The 26,968-nt window shown below is 40.5% G+C and overlaps 1 protein-coding gene across 9 annotated transcripts in view; it reads right to left on the bottom strand.

Moving 5' to 3' along the window:
• kiaa0825 (KIAA0825 ortholog) overlaps window positions 1-26,968 on the bottom strand; it is a 118,402-nt gene that overhangs the window by 70,866 nt on the left and 20,568 nt on the right. For all 9 annotated transcript variants that reach the window (XR_003213198.1, XM_019365884.2, XM_019365889.2 and 6 more), the window contains 13 exons: window positions 23,683-23,850; window positions 21,492-21,565; window positions 21,058-21,315; window positions 16,719-16,996; window positions 13,480-13,630; window positions 11,021-11,211; window positions 9,675-9,881; window positions 9,208-9,318; window positions 7,375-7,514; window positions 4,579-4,758; window positions 1,625-1,855; window positions 1,246-1,550; window positions 984-1,090 (listed from right to left, as the gene is read on the bottom strand). Coding sequence is in view for 8 of the 9 variants with exons in the window: in XM_019365884.2 (XP_019221429.1) it covers window positions 984-1,090; window positions 1,246-1,550; window positions 1,625-1,855; window positions 4,579-4,758; window positions 7,375-7,514; window positions 9,208-9,318; window positions 9,675-9,881; window positions 11,021-11,211; window positions 13,480-13,630; window positions 16,719-16,996; window positions 21,058-21,315; window positions 21,492-21,565; window positions 23,683-23,850 (2,401 nt within the window). In the remaining variant the exon portion in view is untranslated. The remainder of the gene's footprint in view (window positions 1-983; window positions 1,091-1,245; window positions 1,551-1,624; window positions 1,856-4,578; window positions 4,759-7,374; window positions 7,515-9,207; window positions 9,319-9,674; window positions 9,882-11,020; window positions 11,212-13,479; window positions 13,631-16,718; window positions 16,997-21,057; window positions 21,316-21,491; window positions 21,566-23,682; window positions 23,851-26,968) is intronic.

The following is a 26,968-nucleotide window of genomic DNA, read 5'->3' as shown; positions in this document are numbered from 1 at the left end:
TTTTTTGTGAAGGCGTTTACTCTGAATGTGTGTGCGCACGGGATGCCAGTAAGAGAAGTGCCAGTTGTTTTTGGAGTTATTACAACCTTCCTCTCTCTCTTCCTCGCTCTCTCTCTCTGACACTGTATTCTGATTGTTTACAAGCCAGGCGTCACTTCCCTGTGAAGGTTAGTTTAATGAATAGTAATGATCCCACTGAATGCCTCCGACAGGTGATACATAATCACTCTTCTTTCACTTTTCCACCCCCTCACCACCCCTCAGCCGCCTCGTCTCTTGCCTTTTTTTTCTCTGCACTTACCCCCTCTTCCTGTCACTGTAACAGACAGCATTTCCTAGAACTGGTCATAATCTATTCAGTGTCCTTATTTATTTCATTTTTTTTTTAATGGTTACGCTACTGAATCAACTTTTTATGAGGATGAATGTGTCCGGAGTTTGCTATGATTAAGTGAGCGACCAGAAGACAACATTTCTGGGAACAAGCAGCAAAATGCAACGCCAAAGGTCACAGATCAGCCAAAAACGAAAGCTGTTTTCCCATCATTCCACACTGCAGTTCACTCAGTCAGGCATGTGCATCATTTAGCACAACAAACAAATCTGAGATTCATTGATTTTACTCATACAGATTGTCAGTGAAAAATTATCTTGGTTACATGATACATCAAAATTTGAATGCTCAATTAGAAATGCATGTCCAAGTTGCATTTGTTTAGTGTTTTTCTAGGTAATTCTTATGGCAAGTAGCGAAATATACCATCAGTCAGTTTGATGCATTTGAACCTCCTCCTTCAGCAGACAGTCAGCCCTTATTTTTGACAATCACAAAATTACATTCGGGGAAATACATTTTATGAAAAGATTTTGAGGCTGACATCAGTAGTCTATACTAAATGAGAGTGATGATGGACTAAGAAAAAATAGCACTTAAGCTACTGTTGGCACCATTCTAATGTTGACCTCTTGCTATATCCTCCCACCTGTCTGAGCAGAGTTTGCGGGCCTTCTGCAGCTGCAGTTGTGTCCACTTTGGTCTTTTTTCCTCCAGGGCCTGTATTACTTTGTGCACTGAAGGTTTGGGAACACCCTAATGAGGCAAATGAGTAAAAATATGATACACATTAAACCAATCATTATATACAGAAATTATATAAACAAACATAAAGACACAACCAGACAAATAAAGTGCAGATCCACACAATAAGAGTCTGGTACAACGCACTACTGAATTATAGCCTTTACCTTTTGCTGAATGCCTATGGCCGCCTGTACGCACTCTGCCAGCAGGGACAGGCGGTCTTTTGCTGAGCGGTCCAGAGCCAGACCACTGATCTGTTCTAGTGTGTCTGGGTCTTCTAGGCCCTGGATCAGGCAGCCCAGCAAGGCCCAGATCAATAGGCCCACTAACCGCAGCTGCCGGGCATGCTGGGAAAGGTGCTTCTCTGCCACTTGGAACAGAAAGCGGATCGGGAGTGGCAAGGATGCTACAGCCATGGGCAGGTTGGTGAAAATGAAGGACAATGCTTGAATTGCTAAGGATATGATAGCTAGAAGAAGAAAGAAATGTTAGTAAAATTCCTCAAATTTTATCTTGAATGTGCAAAACTAAGTCTGTGCATACTTTTAGCAACAGTGTCCTTTCCCTTTACATCCAATGGTGTGTAGTTCCAGTCCTTGGGTATTTTAGCCAGGACATTCTCTGGCACAGTATGCTTGAACAAGGCTGCACCAGGCTCCTCTGTGGCCTGCCAACCCAAAACCATGGAGACGAGGTGTAGCAGAAGGCTATTGGTGGATTTTGTGACTATGTCCCGGACACAGCTGACAACTACAGGTACTGTCCGTGTTGTGTCTGACAATAATAAACAAAGGAAGCAGATTTTTTAAAACAAGGGTCAGCTAAAGAAGATCAGATGAATGACTCCAGACCTTACCTATTATTTAATTTTAAGATTGGGAAAAAAAAATATTGGTAAACTGCATAAGATAAACTACAAGGTTAGTGTTACAGCAACAAACTGTTAGGTTTGTTAGGTTACTTAATTGACATACTTTGCACTAAAAATGTTAAATTTGAAATCAATACTTTGTGTTTAATCTGAATTTTTTAGCTATGTCAGAAAAAGGCTGATATGTTGTCAAAACCTTTCAAAATGATACGAATCATAAGTTTCTTTAGAGAAAACCTCCTTATACTGCTCTAAGGAATATGTTTATGAACATGTTACTGTATACTGATATAAAAATGGAGGGTGGATGCTTACACATTAGATTAGTTGACATTTCATGTTATATTTATTGTGCTTTGGGATTTATTTTTAAAGCAACAATTTAAAAGTCAAGAAATAACTCTACTTTTCAAAGAATGACAAAAAACAGAGACATAAATCATTTATATGAATCCATATAGTGTTAAGGTTTTCTCTTAAAATATCTACACCAAATGCGAGTACTCAAGTTCAAACTAAAATCAGATGCTCTCGATCAAATCCAGGTGGCCTGATAGCACGAATCTTGCTACGTTCTCCAGGTTTACCGTTTTTCGTCGGTTTGCCCTTTTATATCTCGCTCATATTGTTGGCAGAGTAACTACAGTATGAAGTTGTATGGCACTCATAAACTTCCTACAGCCCCGGCTGTAAAACCAAAGGCTACAATTGGGAGAAACAGTACTGAAGCGGCACTAAAAGCGCACTGAAATCTCAAAGGATGCCTAACAAAATAAGTAACCTTAGCCGCAGAAAAAGAGGAGAACGGAACAGAAAATGATATAGCTTTTCGAAGGACAAGCGCTCTGTTGCAGGTGAGACCTAGACCTATTTTTCAAAGTCACTTGATTCTCAGACTTTATACCACCTGCAACTGTATTGACTTGTGTATTGATCTGAAGCAACCTGGTACAGTGTGATGAAACGTCAATGAAAGCGGAGAAATAGTGAAGCTCTCAGTGTAATCTATCAGTTAACTCAGAGAACAGTTTAAATAGAAATGGGGGCACTGGGGGTATCCTGTAACCAAAATTATAATACAAAGATTTGGAACGGTCCAATAATTAAACTAATTACCCTGTGAGGATAAATGTTGATTGGATGACATTGAGAATTTTTCTGCGGCACACTCTAGCTCTCTTCCCCTTCATTCACTCTGTCGACCCCTCCCTTGCTCAGTATCCATCTAAATACTCTTCTCCAATCACCCTAATTTATGCTACAATAATTACCACTTACCCAGGATATAAGAATCACCACTAAAAAGAGCTTCACACTCCACAGGAGCTCAGATTAAGCTCTGTATTAAAACTTGCACTAGAAAGAGGCAGAGAGAGTTGGGGAATAACTATAGTCTACGAAAAGTATACTTATGCTTTAGCTCATGTTCATGCAGTGTCAACACTGGCCTTTAGAGAAAATAAAATTGAGATATTCTTTGAGGGCAGATTTACCATAGTATTTAAAAATTCACCAATTAGACCCAACATAAAATCTGGCAAGGTGCACTGAATAACATTGAATCGCATTACAATGCAATATTCTGAGAGACATCAGGTTTTGTAGCTCTCACTTTGACCTGTAGCACCTGCCTAAAATGTTGCTCCAGGCCAAGCACACAACCCCACGGCAGCAGGACAAAAGCACCCTGCCAAACTGCACAAACTGTTTATGGAGCCGTAAGGAACACAATAACAGCCCAAGGTGTTCATTCGGCCTTTAAACTCTCCAGATCCCAAAACGATTGAACATCTGGAGGACCTGCTGGAACAAACCGTGATCCACAGTGTCACTACCCTACAACAAACAGGATCCAAAAGAGCCACTGCCAGACACCAGAAGAGACCAAGAGGAAGGCAGCCAACACAATATGAAATATAGGCAATTTTAGGTTGGGGCTTTCTTAAAAAATGCAACAAATCAGAGAAACAAATCAGGAAAATCTTCAATTTATTTACTTCAATTCACTACTCGGAAATTCAAGTAATGATTATTTGTCGTTTTCTCCAGTTTATCACGAACTGTTCATTTTAAAACTAACCTGATTTACAATGCTGTATTTTAACACATACTTTAGGTACAGTGTGTTTGACACATACTGTAAGTTATTATGCTGCATTCCTTCTGAAGTAGGAAGTCGGAAATCCTAGGAGTTCCTAGTTGAAATTTTCAACTGTAGCGCCCCCTCAAATCAGATTTCCCACTCAGAAAGTCAGAGAAGCCCCACCAACCCCAACTTCACAACAGTAGTGCATCTAAAGTTGTAAAACTGTAAAACATGTACTCTGTACTACCACTTTTGTGTATTTGTGACTGACTAAATAGGCCGTACGTACAGCCCTGACCAGGTTCTATGTATGAACATCTGCAGCAGTGTTTGTTCTTCTCCAGCTGCTACTACTAGAACACAACTCTGGAATGAAGTCACTCCCAGCTCTGACACCTGATTTCCAAAGTAAAAGGAATCCAGGGTTACAGTACTAAAGCACACAAACTAGAGATTGTACAACTGCTCATTCCAGTGCAATGCCAAAATGTGGCAGTAATTGCTAAACATTAGGAAACAACAGCAAGGTTGTTACTTTACCTGCCAGAGTGTAGAGATGTTCCCATATGTGTGCCCGTTCCAGGTATGGTTGAAGGGCCTGAGTCAAGGCCTTAGGAACAATATTCAGGCAAGAGAAAAGGTTGAACAATGAGATCATGAAGTCATCCCCTGCCTTGCAGCTCTCTGTAGACATTTCTGAGCTGTTCTCCTGGGAAAAATCTGAAAAATTAAGAGTCATTTTGGTGACACACATCTGTGAACAGTACAAATTAATGTGTGGATTAATGAAATCTTGATATTCTGGATCACTTGGCACAAACAACTGGATGCACAAAAAGATTAACACTCGTGCCCACACATATACCCAAGGGTGTGTAGGCGAGTGTACAGCGTTTTTTTTTTTTTTTTTTTACAAACTATAGTCCAGAAAATATCACTCTTATGGATGTAGGTTTAGAAAAATACAAAACCTAATTCTGTGAAGCAGCATTTTGATTTCCGTGAACAAAAGCACATTGGAAAATGTCAAGGCTTCCCAACCTGACACATGTTAACAGAACGGGTGAACAAAAGGCACTGTGGAGTAGAAGGGGAAGAAAAATCCACATCTGTGTTAGATGGAGGAAAAAAGACAATAAAAAAAACAGAAAAAGAAACAGATTTCAAAGCCCCTGGCTGTGGTATCCACAGTACACGGAGACAGGAAGTGAAAAGGAAGGGGTTTTGACAGGGTGTCCTTGTGGGGGTTGCTGTCTGAGAATAGGGCTGAGGATCGAGGTGTGTATATGTGTGTGTGTCTGTAACCCATATGGATGTCTATATATGTGTTCTATGTGCTTACAAGTAAGTGTGTGTGTGTGTGTTAAGTTGACAGGGGTTGCTGAGGAAAGGCCCATTGCTCCAGAGGTGGCAGACATCCAGCAGTCTGTCAGTCAGCTGTGTGGGAGATGACAGCCATTTGAATAGGAGAGAGTATGTAACGCAGCAGTCAATGAGGGGGCGCTGTGATGAAGGGCAGCTTGGCTTCCTTCTGACTAATGCTGAACTATTTTAAAATGACAGGGCTAAATTAGCTGCAGCATCCCAGTGGCAGTAACATTAGCCACCTTAATAACATGCAGGTAGGAAGTGCTCAAACTGTTCGTGGAAGCTGATTTCTTCTGTCCCTCTATCCAAGTCTCCCTTTGCATCCCTCATGCCTATTTTCATTCACAATAACAAATCTAACATGTAGACTCCAAAGCGGTCAAACAGCATGACCTCCAATCAGTCTATTAGGTGGCATTGTGTGGATTACACCATCATCTTATTCACTGCCTGTCTAGTAATTGGTCCTTGAGGAGAGAGTGTTCTGGATCTCACTGCTGTGGCTGCAGTGGTCCAGGAAACAGGGGTGACTAACATTAATTTCCACTTGGGGTGCTGGATAACATGGCAGGTTAACTAGGTGCCTTATAATAATGATCCCATTATGGAGCAGCAGATGACTTCAGAAAAACACATGTCAGTGTGCTGGCACATCTCTGTGGAGTTTCCACTACTCCTGCAGCACACAATAATTCCAATGTGTTTTTGTTTCTATGCTGATTTCTCAAATGCTTTTTTTTTTCCCTTCCTCTCTGTCTCTAAGCTTATCCAACCTTGATACGTAGCCAATGCATACACCTGTTTATCTTCCGGACAGCCAGTCAACCAGTCACAAGGGCCCTCTCTGTAGACCTCTGTAATTGGAAGCAGACACGCTGAAGATAATAAAAAGGCCATGTGTGTGTGTGTTTGTGTGTGTTTGTGAGTGAGTGTGTGTGTGTGTGTGTGTGTGTGTGTGCGCATCTGTACACCTCTAATTTAGGGTAAGCTGTGCAAACTTGAAAAGTGATACTGTAGATGTAGAGGAGGTATTTTTTCAAATGTGAGTTGGCTGGTCAGCTTTCTCATAAGTTAGTGTGCTTTGATATAGCAGGTACAAAGAATTAGAAAATGAACCATCAACAAAAAAAGAGCCTTGAATTAGCTATAATAGAGTCTGAACTGAAACAGTGTGGATTCACCAAACCATCTATTAGTCACACTAGAATTTTTTCATCAACAGTGCTTCAAAACACACCCTAATATGTACATGTATGTGGAAGTGATGAGGGAACACAGCAGTGTAGGCATTCAGTCAGGCTGTTCCTTCTGTCTGTCTGCTTCCTGGTTAATTACCCCGTCACCGTGATAACACATGAGAGTCAGCGCTCCTAGCGTTGATTTACGGCAGCATGCAGAAAGAAGCATTGCGGAGCCTCTGAGTCAGACTCAGACCGAGCAAGAGAACAAGACAGTGAGAGTTGTTATTAATGAGGTCGCTATAATGTGAATTAATGTGCGAGTGCACAACAGTCTTTAAAGGTTAGACTGTTGAGAAGACTGTGGAGAAAGGAAGGAAGGGAAAATCTTTAAAGGTCAGGCCGTGTGCTCCGCCTGTGCCTGTTGAGTGTTTATTACTGCACTCTATTGATTTAGTGATGATGATGACCAAGGTGAAAATGATGATGAAGGCAAAGATGTTGATTATAACTTCATAAAATGGATAGAGCTTACCCAAGGTCTGTAAAACTTACTTAAGATATTAGAGCGCTGCAATTAAAACAGAGGTAAACACTTCCCTGTCATGTTCTCTTTGGGATCATAGAGTTATTAAAAAAATGTAATTTTAAAGAATGAAAGAAAGTGGCTTTAATTGTCTCCGAAAAGATAGACAGCCAGGTATGTTCACAACACACACACACACACACTATAGCCCTTATCCAGTAACATGTAACAATCCACGTACACGTGCAAAAACGACAGACTTACAAGAATTTTCCAGGAGTATTCTGGGCAGGTGACAGTCTCTGTACAGCAGCATTTGAAGTAGCAACTTGGGATTGCATCCGGGGTCAGATGTCAGTAGCCTCAGTTGACATGCCAAGGATGCCTGGCCCATAAGGCCATCTCTGGGAGAGATGGAGGAGAGAAGGAAGGAAAACAAAGTTGACAGTTCTGCAGTGTCAGGTGAGGTAGAAGTCTGCTTAGTGAGAGACAACAAAGGAGGGAAAAAGCTTCACAAGTGAAAGATAAAGAAGTCTTTGATGACACTTTGGAGGGAATATTTGGTAACACTGGTAACTTCCTTCAGTGTCACTCACTCGATATACAAGCCAAGTCTCCAAATGCCTTCATTCTCGCTTACTTATAGTGTGCACCGGGAAGGAATTAGCTCTAATCTTGGCCAGCTAAAAGCAAATTAACATTTGGGAGACAGCCAAATACATGAATATACAGCAGTACCCACCCCTTCATCTTTTGTATAACCAAGAGGCTGCAGCCAGCTGTGGGTAATGAGCCGTATCCTTGGTGTGTGTGAATGCGTGTGTGCGTGTGCACTCTTCGGAGCCTATGCTTGTCGTTATGTATGTGTGCGAGTGTGGGAGCATGCTGACATGTGTGTGCCTCCATGTTACTTTATACATCTCAATAAAATCTAATGGAAGGAATGGACAGAGTTTGTCTGAAGAGCAAGGAGGCGGGAGGCAGCACAGGGGGTGTCTGCCCAGAAATTAACCATTCTATTTGAGCCAAACGGCTAGAGCAGGGTGCACCCTGCTGCTTGACTGAGGAAAACTATGCCTCGGTCTGACAGCACAATTTATGATGTCACTGAGACCGCAAATCCAGAAGAAATCCTCTTTTAACTGCTCTGATGAATCTATCCAGCTACAGCACCGGGTCATCTTACTAAACCAAGACACACAGATATAGATGTATACACACACACGGGCGCAAAGCCAAGATAAATAACGCAGGATAAAATGTGCACATACAGAAAATATTTTTTAGCCTGTACAGCTGGATGATTTATTGAGATCTTTTGTGATTTTATCATTGTTTTATTTAATAACCATAACAATGGGCTTTATTTTAATGGACTGGGGAAAGATTTGGCCAGAAAGGTTGAGTCCTGGATGAGGACCTGTGGTTCTGGCCACGAGCCACTGGCAGGCTGCTGGCGCCTTCGCATGAAGGCAGGAGGTGGGAGCAAAGAAATAAAGAGGTCATAAAAATAAACTCATTTCAGTTCTCTGATACTTAGGAGCAGGGGAGCAGGGGTTAGTTTGATTTGTGCTCCATCAGCGTACAATGACATCACCTCTGGCTGTGAAGCAGATGAGAGGGGAGTAAGGTGGAGACAAGGGTGAGGGGAAAGCATGATTGACTGCACAGTGGAGGTCACAACAGTAACTGGACACAAATGTACACACATGTATATAATTGTGTACAGTCAGGTGTGTATGCTATCAATGCATCATGTGTAAAGCTCTTAGCAACCATCAGCATCAACAAACTCACTGTCAGCGCCAACGGTAGTTCATTCATTTGGTTTTTCTTTCTTACCTTGCATCTGTGTTATATTACCACAACAACTGCAGCTTGAAGCTTGAGTGGCAGGTTATATATCCACACATACAGTATGCAGCTGTAACTCCAAACACAATCACATATGGTTCTCTACACAGGAGGAGGATGGAAGGGATTGTGATTGCTTGGCATACCAGAGTGTGTATGTGCATTTGTGAGTGAACATGTATATTGTCCGTGTGCCTGCTGTATGATGGGTGATAGATGGTTAGATGGCTCCATTTTGTATACCTTATAGCTTGCTCTGTGAAGACATCGGGGTTAATAGCATTTAGCCAGCGTATGACAGGAATGGTCGGTGGGTCTGGTGAGGTCTCCTTCGCAGCATCTATCATAAATGTCCTGTTGCATATGGCAGCATGTTTACATTTACAAAAAAAAAAAAGGACAAAAAAGCCACAGTACTTAAAATGATACAACTAAATACTGCATACAAAATATATAATTACAATTATAAAATTATAAAAGCCAAGCGCTGGGCATAGGAGTATAATATTAAGCACCTTGAGGTGAGTATTGTGATTTGGTGCTATATAAATAGTATTAAATTACTTAGGGGTTATACACCATGGTCAACTAGCACAAATGTTTCCAGAATCAGTGGTAACAGCCATCTGACTCTCTCTGTTCAAACAGTGTCAGATGGAAAGTATGAAAACATTTAAATTAAATAACAAAAATACCCATACTGTACCCACCTATGGAGCAAAGATAGAGGTGCTGTGACAATGACGAGGACTGTCAGGAGCTGTTCACAGAGGTTGTGGATTTGGTATGGCCAGTCTGAACCACCTGCTATTATTGTAATCACTGAAGAAGGGTTGTAGCGCACCAAGGTCTCAGGACTTTCACACAGACTCCACATAAGGTGCTCCACATACAGCAACATTGCTGTAATGTCACATCTCCAGGACGAGGGAAACAGAAAGTGTGGATTTAAAGAGAAAAACAGAATGGATGTGATTGAAAAGCTGAGAACACCTAAAGATTATCTATTATGAGTCTCATTTCACAGCCAGCTAGATAACAGGAGCTTCTTCTGATTTTACAGTTGACATCTGAAGCGTTCCGGCTTTGGATGCGATCACCCTAAAACTTACTGCTATATTACATCAACCCACTGCTTTTACTTATATGCCAGTAAATCTGCTTTCTTAATTGGTTATGGAATGCTGCTCATCATCTATCATCACCTTTTTTTTGCTTCCCTTTCGTCTAAATTCTTACTACAGACAAAAGGGAAAGGACTAATAGAATAGACATGATGTAGCATAGGAGTACCCATGTGAACGCTATAGCAAGAGGGAGACCTGGAAAAGCTTTGAAAAGCCATCTGTTTAGCCTATGCTCACACTTTATAACTGTCCCTCCAGAAACACACAAATCTCCCAGAATCATAAACCAGGTTTCCCGTTGACATCTCATGTATGTTGCACTCAATCTTTGTTACTACAGAGTTCACTTTATGTGGCATTTTTTAAGCATGGTTTATCCTGTAACTCCAACTGATGTATTGAACAAACAAATACTAAAAGTTTTTTTGAAATGATGGCCAAAGAAAAGCCTTACTGTCAAAGTTTCAGACTCCCAGAGTAGAGACTCTGGAGTGGAAGCAAACTGAGTTCCTCCAATAGCTCCTAGCCCTTGGATAAAAGTTCCCATGATGGAAAAAGTCTATGCGTGCTGCATGGGGCTAGAATGTGTGGGTGGTGCCTCCACTCCTCAAACTCAGATTCTGTCTTTTACAGTTGCATTAAAGGATAGACATGCACAAAATTCTGACTGTATAAGTGTCTTGCATTTTTGTGAGGTGCTCAACTTATTGAAAGTCAGTTGTTTATTCATTTTGATTAACTTCCACCACAGCGTCTCTCAGCAGTTAGTCCATCCCAGTTAGACAAATGAAAAAGATGACAACATATTTATTTAAACGTAAAAAAACAAAACAAAATGGAGTGTAGGTCTTTGCTTGGTGTATTACTGTTCTAGAATCCATTATTATATTTATATGTATATATTATCAGTAATATGCATGATAATATACCTGATTTGCAGGTGCCTCCTATATGAAGCCCGCGCTCTGGCATATCTTCGCACTAGCAGCTGTAAAGTGTCTGTTAGAACCTGGCCAAGGACATCTCTGGCCAGCTCCGCCGGAAGGACCGCCCACAGGTCGCTGCGAAGCCCACACAGGAAGTAGAACCACATCTGCACTGAGAAGGAACACCTCTCACCCTGTGGAAGAAAGTGATAGATTTGAGGGAGGGGGGGTTGTAGATGAAGACATGTTATGATATGGAAACTGACAGTGAAGAAAAAAAGAGGAGGAGATAAAAAAGGGGGAAAAGAGAGAGTGAGAGAGAGAGAGAAAGAGAGAGGCAGAGACACAGGCAGGTCTGTCAACACCAGGATGTCTCAGTGGTCATGCCACCTGCACTCTGCACCTGGGTTTCTTCTCCCACTGGGATTTTAGACTGCTTTAAAGTCCTGGACTGGCAAACACATCACAACCAGCACACACTTCCACATCCACTCTCACACATAAAAAGAGTGAAAGAAGGAAGGGCAAAAATCAAGAATGTTTCAGAAGAAAGTGAGAAGAGGGGAAAAAAACAGGACAGATTAAAAAGAATTACTTTCCTGGCATCTTGCAGCTCTCTTGTAAAATATATAGGAGGATGCATTCTGTCCTCCACCTGTACACCAGAGTTACTATAGTTATATGTCATTCCTAACTAGTTTTGCTCAATTTGACTTAAAAAAATCAGTTTAGTTTCAGTTTAGTTTTAATTACTTTCAGTTTTCGCTTTAGTCTTTTTAATTATTTTTATCTTTTTTTATTGTATGGAGTCCAGAAAGATATCAAAGGCAAGATTTGTGAAAAAAAAAAAATTTCAATAAAAACAGATAACTGTTGGAAAGCAGCTGGCTCACGGTGTTGTAGACATTCAGAGTCTCAATAAACATGTCCATCAATGACTCATCAGGCAAGATGTAATAAAAATTTATTTATTTCTTTTAAGCAAACTTACAAATACTTGATGCTTCTCTACATTTTTATTTTATTTTAATTGGTTTTCTAGGTTCAATAATTTCAATTAGTTTTAATTTATTTCTAAATTTTTGGATTAGTTTTCGTTAACCATTTTAACTTTGCTATACACTTCCTAAGTCTTCATATTTATCCTATTAAAGGGTCATTTTGCACAACGCAGACACATTAACACTACCAAACTCTTCAATCCATTTTCTCCCACTTCACCCAATTTCTTGTTTACTTCCCTTCTTCCTTCTTTTCTCCTGTATGTATTGGTCACAAACAGGGAATAAGTCCAGGCTTTATGTCCTGAACTGAGTTGCCATCTTCTGTCTGTCGACTCACTCAAGGTTACACAGACAGGAGCTGGATCCACCAGAGGTAGCCCCAAGCTTTATTAAACCAGCCGGGTCAACCATGAAAAAAATCCGTTTTAAAGATGATATCCTGGCAAAAGTGCAGTCTGAAGCTGGGATGAGGAAATGAGCTTTTTTTTTAGAATGAAATTCAGCACATGGACCCACCACCTTTATGTCTGTGGTACAACTGCTTTATCGCATATATTCTTTTCTTTTTTTAAACTGTAGCATAAATATTACAAATATTTTCTGCTAATAACAATTATTCCTCGTGTCCATACTAATATAAAATGATAAAAAAGAAACAAGGGATCTGGCAAAGGGTATCTCTGAGGCTATAACAACCTGCGAATGAGTAACTACAGAAGCTGGTGATCCAGGAGATGAAACCTACACGTAAAACATCAAAAATATAGGTACATACATAGACATACCAAATGACACTCACATCCTGAGATGCTGCTGTACACCTACACATACATTCATTGGTACGGATGCACACAGTGATGGCTGAACAAAGCACACACCTGCACACAGCAGGCCTGTCTGACACCAGTGACCCAGGGAAGGAGGGAGGAACAAAGGGAAAAAAAGTCAAAAGCAAAAAGAGAGAGGGGAGGTTTAGATTTGTTTAAGGGCATAAAGGTAGGGGAGTTCTAGGGGCCCTCTGCTGTTTCCAGACAGTCCCAGTGTAGACTGCAGACTTCAGACAGCTGAATCCCTGGAGCCCCCAGGGCAGCATGGAAGCCACAGATGTTCTCAGGGAGCTCAGAGTAGAAGACTGAGTTAGAAGTGGGAGAGTGGGAGGTAAAGGTGTATTGTGGGAATGAAAAGAAGAAACAAGAAAGCTCTAGGGTGTAATTCCTAGAGTTCCTCAAAATCTACCCAACAAGCCTCCTAAGACACTGGCATTGAAATTTTTGCAATAAAAGAAATCAAATCAACACACAACAACACTAGAGCTGTTTTACACTTTTTTTAATTGGGGGGTGTGCAATATTATAGACACCGAACATGCACTTAATTAATAAAGCTCACAGAAGTGTGTCACAACACATTTGTTTTGTTTAGTTGTTTGTTTGTTTTTTAATCATATAAAGATTTTACCTCATAGAAAGGTTTGGGGTCAGCCCAGTGGTGGCTCTCTGCGTCCTGAAGAATGCACGTATAACAAGCCTGGATACAGTAGCTGGTCAACTGCTCTCTCATGGCCTCGACTGTATCTTTGTATTTCTGCACAGGTAGTGGGGTCAGGGTTCTATGCACAGAGGAAAGAAACATATCTTTAAAGGTAATGTCAGAAAACACATAATATAATACACACAGCATAATAAATGAAAAAAAAAAACAAACAGGTTTACTAGGGTAAAAAAGTTCAACAGCGCAGAATCCTGTAATGCATATGCATAATTAACAGCTGTCATGTATGTACAGGGAGCTATCAATGGCACGGGTGAAATGATTAGATGAAAGAATAGATGATTTATTATAAAAGTTCAGTGTGACATTTCATACCCTTTAAATCCACCTGCCTTTATACTTTCCAGAGAGGGGGACTTAAAACCAGGGGGGGAGTTAATGGTGTAAAGAGAGGAAAGCGGTTTATGACCAAATGGGGTACCATGCAAGTGCAGGTGGAGTGCAGGGGTAAAGGGCCAAGGGTGGGAAAACAGAAGCACAAACAGCACCAAGGATGCTTTTAAAGGAGATCTGTGGAGAGCAGTTTAAAGGGGTGATAGGGGGCATGAAAATGTTTAAGAAAATGGATGGCAGACTTAGCAGATGCAGACACTGTGGGTGTTGTTACCCTCTGTCGTTATCTCTGATAACCCCCTGTTAATCTAGAATTTCCTTGACTTTCAAGAATCATTTTAAATTTTCTAGTTTCTAAATGTGCTTCAGTTGATTAACATACTAAATATTTATCTTTTATTTTAAATCAGGGTAAAAAAACAAAGAAAATGTGTTTTACATAAGGTAGCTGGAGCAAGTAGTCCTATGTGATTTATGTTTCTGGTACAATTGCTTGTAATATAGATCTGCTAAGCTGCCTGTCAGCTGCTAATGGTTACTGCTGATACTTTAAGAGATGCTGCTTGCAACTAGGCAAGACAGGCAACTGCTAGGTAAGGCAGGCCCCAGACCGGTGGGGGGCCCCTCAGGGCTGACAGACAGTTAACTACAACGATAGCAATGTGCAAAGTTTGGAATGGCAGTATAGGAGAAACCTGACCTCTCTAAAGGGACCCCCACCTAACTCCACTCTTGTTGCAAGTGGCATGCATGATTCTGTTTGAACAAATGTAATCACAAGGAAAATGAAGAAGAGCTATTACGATAAATGATATGATTTTATGCTTCTAAGAGTGGAAAACAGAAAGAAGAAAACTGAGACAGAGAAGAAAAAAGCAAGGCAGTGGAGCAGATAGTCATCAAATACAATGCTAAAGAGCTAAATGCACATTATTTCTTTGTTTACTTTGTTTTAATATTGGTTTATTTAGCTAGCAGAGCAGTGCAGATTGCGCATGGCCAGGGGTCAGAATTGACTTGTTAGCATAGCAAGCAGATATTAGAATCTAGTAGTTACGGAATAGATACTTTATCACCAGTCAGCTTTGCTTTAGACATTGTTATTGAAATAAACATGGTCTCTGCCACTTTTCTATGTTGGACGCTGTCTCCACCTGAGCTATGGTTGTTAAGTTATGAAATTTAGAGCAAAGTGTACTCTAAATTACTACATTATATTGGTGTAATTATTGTGCTATACACTGAGGGAAATTATTATTTAATCCCCTGCTGAATTTGTAAGTTTGCTCGATTACAGAGGAATGAACAGTGTGTAATTGTTGTGCTAGTTTCATTTTAATGGAGAAAGACAAGAATATCAACCAAAAATCCAGAAAAAAATGCATTACATAAAAGTTATAAACTGATTTAGAGAAGGCTTGGGAGAAAAACCAAATTGAAGCTCTTTTGCATCAACTCAACCTGCCATGTTTGGAAGAAAAGAAATGCTGAGCATGACCCAAAGAACACCATCCCCACAGTTAAGGACAGAGGTGGAAACATTACTCTTTGGGGCTGTTTTTCCTGCTAATGGTACAGGACGATTTCACCGCATTGAGAGGCCAATGGACAGGGCCATGTACCATTAAATCTCACACAAGTACCTCAGCCCAAATACTTAAGATGGGTCATGCAGGTGATAATTATCTCCCTCGGTAGATCAGTTTATAGCACAATAATTACACGAATGTAATTGAATGTATGTGCAGTGTGGTGTGTGTATTTTGTTGTAGTTTCCATATCTGTTATGTAGGTTTAATGGTTTTATGAAACTGAAAAAGGCATATTTTCATTATGTAAAAACTTAAGTAGACAGTCAAGGCTATCAAATGTAATGTTTACGTCCAAGAACAACATTCAAAAGTTGAATTTGAGTAATGCTAATTCTGTAACATGAAAGCTATGAAAATTACGTTATTAATGTGTTACTGTATAAATATACTTCCTTTAATAAAATGGTGATGGGGGGGGGGGGGGCTAGGGCCCATTGGTTTCTAGGATCACCACTATTTTGAGAGTAGTTTTAGAATTACTTAGCCACAGTAAAGCTTTGCCTGTGTCTATAAGTGAAGTTTCAGTTTAGTTTTCAAGCAATCCACTAAGGAGTCACCAAAGATAACTGTGACCAGTTCAGGATCAAATCAGAAGTGAAATATAATCACATTCTCCCCGTGTGTTCCTGAGTTATGCAGTTGAATAATGACTAGTAAAGTGTTTTTGTGGAACATTACGGTGCCACAGTTAAGCTGACCTTTGACCTTTTAAATGCAAAAGGCCATCATTTCATCAGTTTATCCTGTTAGACCAATGTGTGAAATTTCATGTGAAAATCATAATTAGCATGTTTTGTGAGTTTACAGTGACCTTGACTCTTGACCTTTGACCAACATATTCAGCCTTGAGTCCAAGTGAGTGTTTGTTCGAGATATTGTCAAATTTCCTAAAGGTCTAGCAATCACAAAAATGGTACAGATTTGAAGTTGCAAGCGACCTTTGACCAACAAACTCTTATCAGCTCTTCCTTTAGCCCAAGTAATTGTCTGTGCCAAATTAAAATAAAAGCTCTCAAAGCATTCCATAGATAAAGCATTCATGAGAATAGGAATTAAATGGCAACCAGGAGACATAATGTCACTGGCCATGGTAGTCACCAGGTCTAAAAAAGTTGGGAAAAAGACAAAGCATGGGAGCAAGGCAAATAAATGAATCAGCTGTGTGAAGTTTAAACAAAATATCTGTAAATGTCCATAAACATCTGCAAACACACTTCTTACATTTTAGCTGCAGCGGTACTGGAATCCTTCAGCCTGGCACTGTAGTGCTCTAGTCGCTGGTGCACATAAATGCAAGTGGCCAGTAGAGCATGCAAGTTCTTCAGGGGAGCAGAGGATGGTACCTCCAGGGCCCTCTCCTGCAAACGACCCAACATGGCAAATGCTGCTCTGCCACATGACTCTATAAAGCTTGATCGCACCTGCAGAAGAGAGCTCTCGTTGCAGGCTGCTGCCAGTGGTAGTAAGGCATCCATTTCAGTCATGATTGCTCCGCAAAACTGAGGGGGGAGAGAGATCGCAAACATGAGGCAAGATGATTTCAGTAACAGAGGGAAAATCTGTCAGTAAGACGAAACAAAAAAAAAAAAACAGTAGAAAGAGACCTCATTAAATGTAAATAATGGAACATTTGTGAGAAGTCATCAGAATGACAAGGATTCAAGACTGAGCTGAGTATTACACAGGCATTTATCTTGTGTTTGCCTGCTACTGAAAACAGTGACAAGTGCAAACGATGAATACAAATGTCTGAGGACATGCACTCGGCATCAACTTTGCTGTTAAAAATTCACAGCATTAGGTCAAACAAAAAAACATCAGTCATATTTTATAACACTGTTAATCACCGTAGTCACAATCTAATAGAAATTTTACAACACACTGGAGGAGGTGGAAGTCAGACTGCCTTACAGGAAAGATAAGGCCCAATAAGGACGCACCACAGCATTTCAATCAGGTTGAGTTCTGATCTTTGATTGGGGCCATTGCAACACACACACTTTCTTTTTCAGCCATTCAGTTGGAGATTTGCTGCTGGGCTTAGGATCATTGTCCTGTTGCATGACCCAAATTCGACCAAGCTTTATTGGTTGAACAGATGGCCTCACATTTGACTCTAGAAAACTTTGAGTTGACCATGAAGTCCTACGTATACCAATGATTACATTGTGTCCAGGTCCTGTGGCTGCAAAACAAGCCCAAGGTATTACACCTCCACCATTATGTATGACACATGGTACAAGAAGTTTGTGCTCATATGTTGTACATAGTTTTTACTAAATGTAGTACTGTGCATTATGGTCAGTCATCTTGGTCTTGTCTATCATTGTTCCAGGAGTGCTGTGGTTTGTTCAAATGCAACTTTACATTTTACTTAAGATGTCGCGCCACTTCTTTTCAGAGAAAAGATGCTTTCTCCTGGTAGCGCTTCCAAACAAGAAAAACTCCTTCAGTTTTTTTCTTAGTGCACTTTCTTGAACTTTAACATTTAACATGAGATGTAGCTCTTGAGATTTTTTTGCAGTTTCTCTGAGCATTGCACAGTCTGACCTTGGGGTGAATTTGCTGGGAGTTCCACACCTGGGAAGATCCTGGCAACTGTCTTGAATGTTTTCCACTTGTGAATAGTTTTTCTCGCTGCAGAATGATGGGCTTCAAATTGTTTGGAAATGACCTTATAACCCTTCCCAGATTGATGGGCAGAAAGAACTGCTTCTCTAAGATCATTGTCGATATCTTTCCTTCTTGACATTGAATGAATCAAACCAGCAAAACTTATGCTTTTATGGAATCGCTCACATTTGCTGATGATAAATTAATCAAATGTCCATTTTTTACATTACTGCAAAGAGTCCTGTGAAAACTTCTCACACAACTGTATTTGTGAATCCAAATGTATAGACCTAAAATATGCATATGCTTGAGTTATGAGTCAGGTGGATCAGCAAAAAGCCTTAAAACATAGAATAAGGCCCATATCTCCTGGATCTATTTATTTAGGTCACAATGAAGAAAGAAAACAACACTCAGAAGACTATTGCAGTTTAATCAAACAGTCAGTCATAGTGTGAATCACTTGCTTCTACAGTCACAGGATTACTTGACTAGCTGTCGGAGAGGACTGAGAAGTTCAGCATTTCTATTTCTGTTACAGCTCACGGTGTGTCTGCAGCTGACAATCTCACAATCTCTTCAAACAATTTTCTTTCAGTGGGGCCCGCAAACAATGACCGCTTGGACAATTAAGTTAATACAGGACTGAATGTTGTCATTAGGAACTTAGCTTTGATAGGAGAAAAAAGGAGCATGATGGAAAGATCCTGAAGAAGCATACAAATACAGTATTCGCACACATATAAACACTCACATACTGAAGCCAGTTGAAGTCAGTCTGAAACCCTAACTAGCTAAGATCAAAGAGCGTGATCCCACCAGGACTATTGCAGCAAGGTGAAAGAGATTTTATAAAGTGCTAGCGAGCCCTGTTTATGTGTGTGCAGAATGTGGAGTAGACAGACAACTGAAGAAATGAACACGCAGGTGAGGGCTTCGCTAAAGTTTGAATACAGAAAAGGCACTTCTGCTGCTATAATAGAAAGCTGGCATGAAGGTTAGAAGGGTCTAGTAAAACAAGGAGAGTTCAATCCCAGGTTCTGACAGGAGGGTGAGTTACAGCTGTTGAAAGCAGGCTGTTTGTAATTCATCTACCTGCCAATAATAAAAGTACATCATCAAGTACTGTGATGGATGAACAGTATCATTGCAACCTGCATATTTATGGTAATATAGACAGTGGAAAGTGGGTTCAGATAAAAAAGCGAGGACTGAGGTATGAACAAATGAATATAAATGTGAGAAATATTGATCCATCATAATGCCTTTCTACCGGCAATTTTCAAGATTTTGTCTTGTAAAAAGTAAATTTGCTCTTCTCAGACACTAGAGCATGTTCAAGCATATTCAAGCAAACAGATAGAGTATGTGTATAAGCACATATACCCCCCCCCCACACACACACACATATATATATGTATTTGTCTTGAATATCTTTTTAGCTCAGTGTTATTGAATTCAAATGCATGCATGTATAACCTTTGGGCTGAAAGACTCTCATCTTTGAAGCGTTGACCTACACATAAATACGCTGTACAGGTCCTGAGTACAGACAAATTCTGACACTCGTTAGCAGTGAGAGCCACAAATACTGTCAGTGTAAAAGGGTTAGGGGAGGAGAGAGTGGGAGGAGGGAAGAGAGGTGAGGCAGTAATGATAAGAGTCTGAATAGTGCTCAGTGTAGAGGAGAGTGGTGGGTAGTTGAGAGGAAGATGAATGTGAGTTGGAGAAAGTTTCAGGTAGAACTCCCTGAAAAGTTGTTCGGAAAAATTTAAAACTGCAGAGAAAATGAAGAAAAGCCAAAGTGAAAAAAAGAAAAAGAAAAAAAAACAGCATAGTGACAGTGTGTGTGCGGCTGGCCACACTGGGATCCTTTTGTAGAGAGTTAAATTCTAAACCTTGTTTCACATTAAACACCGGCCTTACCTTTGGAGAAAAGTCAATCTCTGGTTTCTGCTTCACCTCTCCCTGCCATTTCTCAGGCCCTCTCTCACCCCTTCTGCCTATCCTGCTTTATTCTGTTCACTAACCAAGCCTCTTTGCCTTCATAATACATCCCTAGATCATTAGTGCACCATATACCCTCCACTTTCCACACCTTTCTCTACATCCCATCTAACCTACATAGTGGTTAAATGTTTTTTTTTTGCTTGTTTGTTTTTTGTCTTTAGAGAACTCTGGTAATACTGATGACTTTTTTCAAACTTTTCAAGGTGTCATGCCCAAATCATTGGGGCTCTCTTTTGCACAGAGAGCTTTCTGCTAGGGTAACAAAAAAACATTATTCTCCCTGGGTCTAGGTATTGTTTGTAGACTTGCATTGTTCTGGGTGAAGAGGACAGTGAGTCCACTGTGTATGGCAAAAGGAACTAGCACACAAGACTGCACGACAATGAGGGCCCTGTACAGATATTGTTCATAGAATTAACCTACGCATTAGACTCATGTGTGTCTTCCATTTTTGCACATTTGACAACAGCTGAGTTTTACACATCTAGTACACAAAATAATTGACTGAAGGAGACAGAATAAGGTTCTGAATTAGTGCTTTTTGGTACTGAATGATAGAAAAGACTTGATATAAGGAAAGGTTAATAAGAGGAATCTATCTCTATGATGAGAGTAATGGGGGTATTTAACAATAGGAGAATTTGGAAGTTAAATTCCAGCCTGTCTGCACCTCTATTTTTTTTAATTATTCTTAAGGACAACAGGAGTAACCACAGGAGAAATTCTACTTTTGCTTGATTAAGGCCCTGCACTGTATTAGTGGGCTAATTTGATCTATAGTAAAACCAAACATTCCTCCAGCACAGCTTGTGTGACAAGAATCGTTGGATAACTACATACTAATAACTAGAGCTACTTAAGGACTGCCCTGAAGCAAATGTACTTAAATCAAATTAGAATTAAACATCAGTTTACTCTACATTATGTGCAAGAGTACCTTGGCTATCATTCTGGGAGTCTCTGTCTCCGAGTAGGAGGAGAAGGTGTCTTCTCTGAGATGTGTGTTGCTGGCAGTGTTGAAGGTGGGTCTAGTAATCAGGCTCAGGGAGACAGAGATATGTCCAGAAGAATGCAATTCCTCTTCTTGTTGTAGATTCTTAGCACAGACATTATCCAGCACCACCTTTACGCAATGCTCCATGTGAGGGACTAGTCCCTTGAACGCTGACCTCCAGTTGAACTCCAGAACCTTTGCCTGGCAAACAGGAAATGAGCCAACAGCCAATTAATGTCTGAATGGTGAAGGGAATAGTTTACCTGTTCATTTCACTGCTATAAAATATACTGCTTGTTTGCAATCCTAAAAAAATGTTAATATGCCTGCATGATATGAAATAGTTGCAACGATAAAGAAACACGTAAAAGTGGTACCTTTGTTGTTTCTGTGGTGGATTTCTTGCTCTCAGTTGTGTTGTCTGAATCCTTTTTGCTCTTTTTCAAGATGCCTAAAAAAAACGATAAAGTTTGTGATAAATTTAAAGAGATTTATTTACAGTGTGACTAGGAAACAGCTCAGTCAAACTTAAAAGTTAATAACAATGACAATGAAACTCCAGAAAAATCCGGGTTTGAAAATGAATCGTGATAATCTGTAATATCTTTTCTATCTAATGTCTTAGTCTATGGATTATTTAGAATGACTACGTCTATATTAATCATACTGTTATTTCCCTTTTGGCCAACATGAGAAGTATAAATGCACATGCCTCAAATGGAATAGAAAAAAATTGCCACTGGCATTTGCTTTAAAAGTCTAAATTTGGGGTTTAAATTTGATTTGAACCCAGATAGTATGAGCCATAAATGGGGTAATTCCATGAAGGGAGCCTGTGTGGGAAGAAGGGGGAGTGTAGGAGGGGCTGACGTGAAGACAAGCGTACAGGATGTTGGGTTAGGGTTGCAATTAAAAAGCCTGAACATCAAGGCCACAGTTTCCTAATCAGAAGGCGAAGAGTAAGACCCCAGGCGAGGCAATTTAGCTGAACAAGACCGCATGCAATGGAAGAAGAAGGAAGCAGCAAGCGCATCACTTTTTGACCTTTAAGCCCATCTGATGAATTTCTGGTAATTAAGCTGTTTGATTGCCTGGAATTAATGATTTGGATAACTGCCCTTTAAAGGCTGTTTACCTCTCTGTAAATTGAGCCTTTCTGCAAGTCTTGTTTTTGTAAATGTAACCTTTATGGAAATTACTCCATGCACCAAAAGCTTTCATTTAACATTTCCGCAGCAGCAGTTCAAAGGGGAGAGAGGAAAGGGATACTAAAGGCTTATATAACACCCCAGATAATTCCCAACTAAAATAACACATTTCTTCAGACACAACTCGAGACTTTTGGAAAGAACAAGTAACAGTGTGTGTGTGTGTGTGTATTTATTTCATATATGTATGTCAGTTTTCTGTAAATTCAGTGAATTTAAAGGTATTACAATGAATTATGTTGTCCTTGTTATTTTTAGGTACATAATCTTGTACACTCACCAGACACTTAATTAGGTACACTTTGCTAGTACCAGATGCCTAACCCTTCTTTTGCCTTAATATTCCTTAATTCTACGTTGCACAGATTTATAAGGGACCTGGAAACATTCCTCCTCCTTCGCCGCTGGTCCACATTGACTGATAGCATCACACGATTGTTGCAGACTTCTTGGCTGAAAATTCATGATGCAAATCTCCTGTTCCACGATATCCCACAGGTGACTGTGGAGGCCATTTGGCCATAGTCAACTCATTATTACGTTCAAGAAAAATGTTTGAGATTAATTGAGCTTTGTCAAAACATCACTTGGTGCATTATTCTTCTGGAAGTAGCCGTCAGAAGATAAACGGATGGACATGGTCAGCAACAATACTGAGGTAGGCTGTTTAGATAGTACTAAGCGGCAGTTTCTGAAGTACTTGGACCATCCTGCCTGGCTCCAACAACCATTCCAAGTCACTTAAATCGGCTTTTTCCCCCATTCTGACGCTCATAATGAATTTCAGGAGGTCACATGCCTTATATGCACTGAGTTGCTGTCATGTGATTGGCTGATAAATATTTGTTTTAACAAGAACACACAAGAGCAATAATAATTTTCAAAGATACAAAAAAAAAAAAATCAACAAAAACTAACAAAGTGTCTTAGTCAGATGATATGAAGAGTTTAGTGAAAATGGAAATGGATTGGCATTTACATATCAATTCTGTTGTATCAAAGCACTTTAATAATAGGTTTTGATGATGGTGAAGGAGACACTGTCTAAAAAGTCAGTTCATAATCCAAAATCCCCCATACTGTAGGTGTTCAGTCATACTTACATTATGCTTTAATGCTTATTAAACCCCTGACTGACAACTCATGCCCTATGAATTGAAGCACTGTTATCTTGGGAGAGACCAAATGTGATCATTGTTTTGATTTGCTGTGACCCTCCATACTGTGGAGACAAGTAGACATAAACTGTTCCAGCACCAAATCCCCTCACAGTTCAGGTCAAGAGTTCTTTTTTTTTTTTTTTACTTTTGTCTCTCATTTATAGATAGATACATGTGTGCATTTTGGAGTAATTGATTACCTTTTATAGGAGGAGTATCTCCTGTACAGTCAATGAAGATCGTGTTAGTGACCAGCTCCTTCACATCGCTCTCAAATCCCAGCAGGGTGCAAGCCAGCTGGGTTAACGCCCTCAACTGGTGGGAGGTCAAACTAAAGCTCCGACTTTTCGTGGGAAGCTCCAGTGGTGCTGTCAAGGGGGAAAGGAGAGAAGAGATCAAATAAACAGTGTGCATGCTTAGGAATGCATGACTAGTAAAGAGATGCACTACAGTTTACAGTTCAGTAAAGGAATAAACATTTTCATGAAAATAGGTTTTCAACCCAACCTCCCCGCCTACATGCACTCATCGGAAAACACCACCCTCCACAAGTCTTGCCTCGCACAACACCTCTTATAAATATCGACCCATTCATGTTTTCCCAAAACACGGCACAAACAAAGAGGCAGCGAAAAAAATATGCAAAACTTTGCTCCCTGAGAAGTCACACATGCACATCCCTCTCTCTCAGCACAAAACTTTTCTCCCCCTAACCCGCCGATGACCCCCTTGGCAAATATGGATTTCCCATTTTGGAGGCTGCCAAAGCCATCACCCAGGGGATGTTCCGCATTAAGCTGGAGAATGGGCGGCTAGGAGATGCGTTGCCATACTCCCAGACACATGCACAAATACTTTTGTGTGTCCGCTTAAATGAGCTCCTCCACTGCAAAGGCATTTGGGAATGGAAGAGCTCAGTATTAGCCTTGACTCTGAAAGCTTGGAGATGATTGAGCGTTGAGACGGAAAGAAGAGGGGGGTCCTTTTCCAATAATTGTAACATTATTGCCTCTGAATCCTAATGAAATTTTGCCATATTGTTAAACAAAATCTGACAATATGAAAACACATTGTCCCCAAGGATGCCTGGTTTAATCATGCATGAGGTTTGACTCAGTGTGCTGTGTGTGGGCACTTGTGTATGTTTATATGAGTGTTAATAAATGAGAGTCGATGAGGTTTTGTGTGTTTTTGTATCTGTTGGGTGTGCGCACACTTGTTTACGAGCATGTAACGCAGGTCATTATGAATAACTTGATTTGCAGGAGGCGCTCGTATGCACATTTGCACATGTCAGTCCTGCAAGACAATTGTCACACACCAACCAGATTTCTATGGCCACCACGGAATAAAAATTCTGACCTCAAGTTTGTTTGTTTTTGCAAGTCTACGTCTATACATATATTTATGTGCGTGCGTGTGTGTGTGTGTGTGTGTGTGTGTGTGTGTGTGTGTGTGTGTGTGTGTGTGTGTGTGCGCGCGGCTGTGTGAAATCGCAAGTGAACAGATGTGTAATTTGGTGTGTTTGCTTACGTTCATGTATATGTGTGAGCGCGTGGATGTGTGTGTAATTAAGCTGCATGGGTCTGCAGCTTAGCAGCTCCTCTGTAATGGGGTCCAGTGGGAGTCTGTGCTAGAGAGACTACATCATGCTGCATGTGTACACGCGTGACCTGGCTGACACCCATGTGCCTGTCTCGTTCTCCAGCTTGCACATTCACGCACGCACCACCAATCTTGTCTATTTCTGAAGTCACCAGCAAATCAAGAGCTAAAGCTGTCAACAACTCAAGAGTAAACAATCAACCGGACAAGCCAAGAAATGTTGTTGATATAACCACATAGTTACTGCACCAGATTATCTAAAAAGTAGGGATGCATTAATTTATCAGCCAAACATCAGCTGTGGCTGATAGTCACATTGCCATTAGCGTGTCTTCTTAATTATTGAATATCTATATCTGTGCATTATCCGTGTGTCTGTCTGTCTGAAAACTCTCAAAACTGTATCCATTTTTAAAGAGGGTTTATTTTGTGGTACATAAATCTACGATCCATGTGTGAATTTATGCTCGGCATGAAATAGCTATATACTATCTATACTATTTTTCTATATCTATACTGACTTCTCTGTTTTGCTTGCACAAAAACAGGGATCAACAACCTCAAAAACAAAATAAATAAAATTGATAGTATAATTGAGAGTAACAGTAACACTGGTTAATTTGGGTGATTAAATTCCCAGTTGGTGCATCTCTACTAAAAAGCTGCCACCATAACCCCGCCCTGTTGCCCCATTTTAACCTCTTCTCTGTGGCATACAACAACCATTAACCCCCACTTCATCCTAAGTATCACCTTTTCCAGAGCTTCTTTCTCCTCTTTACCATTCATTCTGTTCATTCCCTCAACCTGTGACCCTTTGACAGCTCCACTTGCTCACTAAGTCACACCCTAAATAGTCGCATGCATGACCTTGATGTTCAGCAATGCTGTGCCTCAGCCTTTCATTGGGGTCTGCAGCGCAGCTTATATAGGTATTTATAGTCGTCTCCCTAGCCAAATAGCCCTATAGCCATAGCAGTCTAGTACATAGCCATCTAAACCTCATTATACCTTTGTCACAACAGTGAGGCCAAATGAAGGCTCCCATAGCCACTTGATGGAGAGGGTGTGCTTAAAAGCACCCAGGTGTGTCATATAGCATAGTACATGGCATGTCTTATAGAGCAGAATGAGGAAGGGCACTAGCAGCCAGAAGAGTTCAACCAAAGGTCAATGTAGTGAGAATCAATAAAGGAGGAGCCGCTGTTGAAAGCAGGGCAAAAATTATATGTTTATACAGTATAACAGCTCCTTCCATATAACATTATGGACGGAGCTTATGAGTGAGGATGCTCTTATAAACAAAAAGACAAACGTTAAGCCATATTCTGTGATAACCATTAAAGCAGTTGGCGTCTTATCAAAAAGCCCTCAAGGCAAGTAGCGCGTTATTCATCTTTATGTTTCATGCGGAAAACAGTGCCATTGTTAAAAAAAATGTCCAGGAAAAATCAAACACCGCAGGTCTACAGTGGCCAGTTTTTAGTTTGTATCTTTTAATAATGACAACAATGTAACACAAAAGGGGGAGGAAAAAAAACAGAGCAGGTATTTTTGGCAAGCCATCATTCTTCTACTTTTCTCTGTGGGTTCCACCATCTCCACAGTCCTCTCTCGCGCTCGCTCTCTCACATACGCACACACGTGTGCACACAAACACTGCTCATGACTGGCAGAGAACAGAGAGAGAAGGGAGAGAGGAGGAGATCTAGGGGAAGGAAAAGGGGTGGTGGTTAGGGATGAAAACATGGGGAAGAGAGGGAGGGAAAGAGAGGGAGGGGCGGGATAAGGGAATTCCCTTAGCAGTTGTTATTGATTCCGGTGTTTACGGGCGAATAGTTTAGTGCCGTTTACAAAACAGAACAGATGCAGCCAGTGAGC

This window comes from Oreochromis niloticus, linkage group LG12 (assembly GCF_001858045.2).
Source record: "Oreochromis niloticus isolate F11D_XX linkage group LG12, O_niloticus_UMD_NMBU, whole genome shotgun sequence".
NCBI lineage: Eukaryota > Metazoa > Chordata > Actinopteri > Cichliformes > Cichlidae > Oreochromis > Oreochromis niloticus.
The sequence above is the reverse complement of the archived record's forward strand: the minus strand, read 5'-3'. Positions and strand labels throughout refer to the sequence as shown.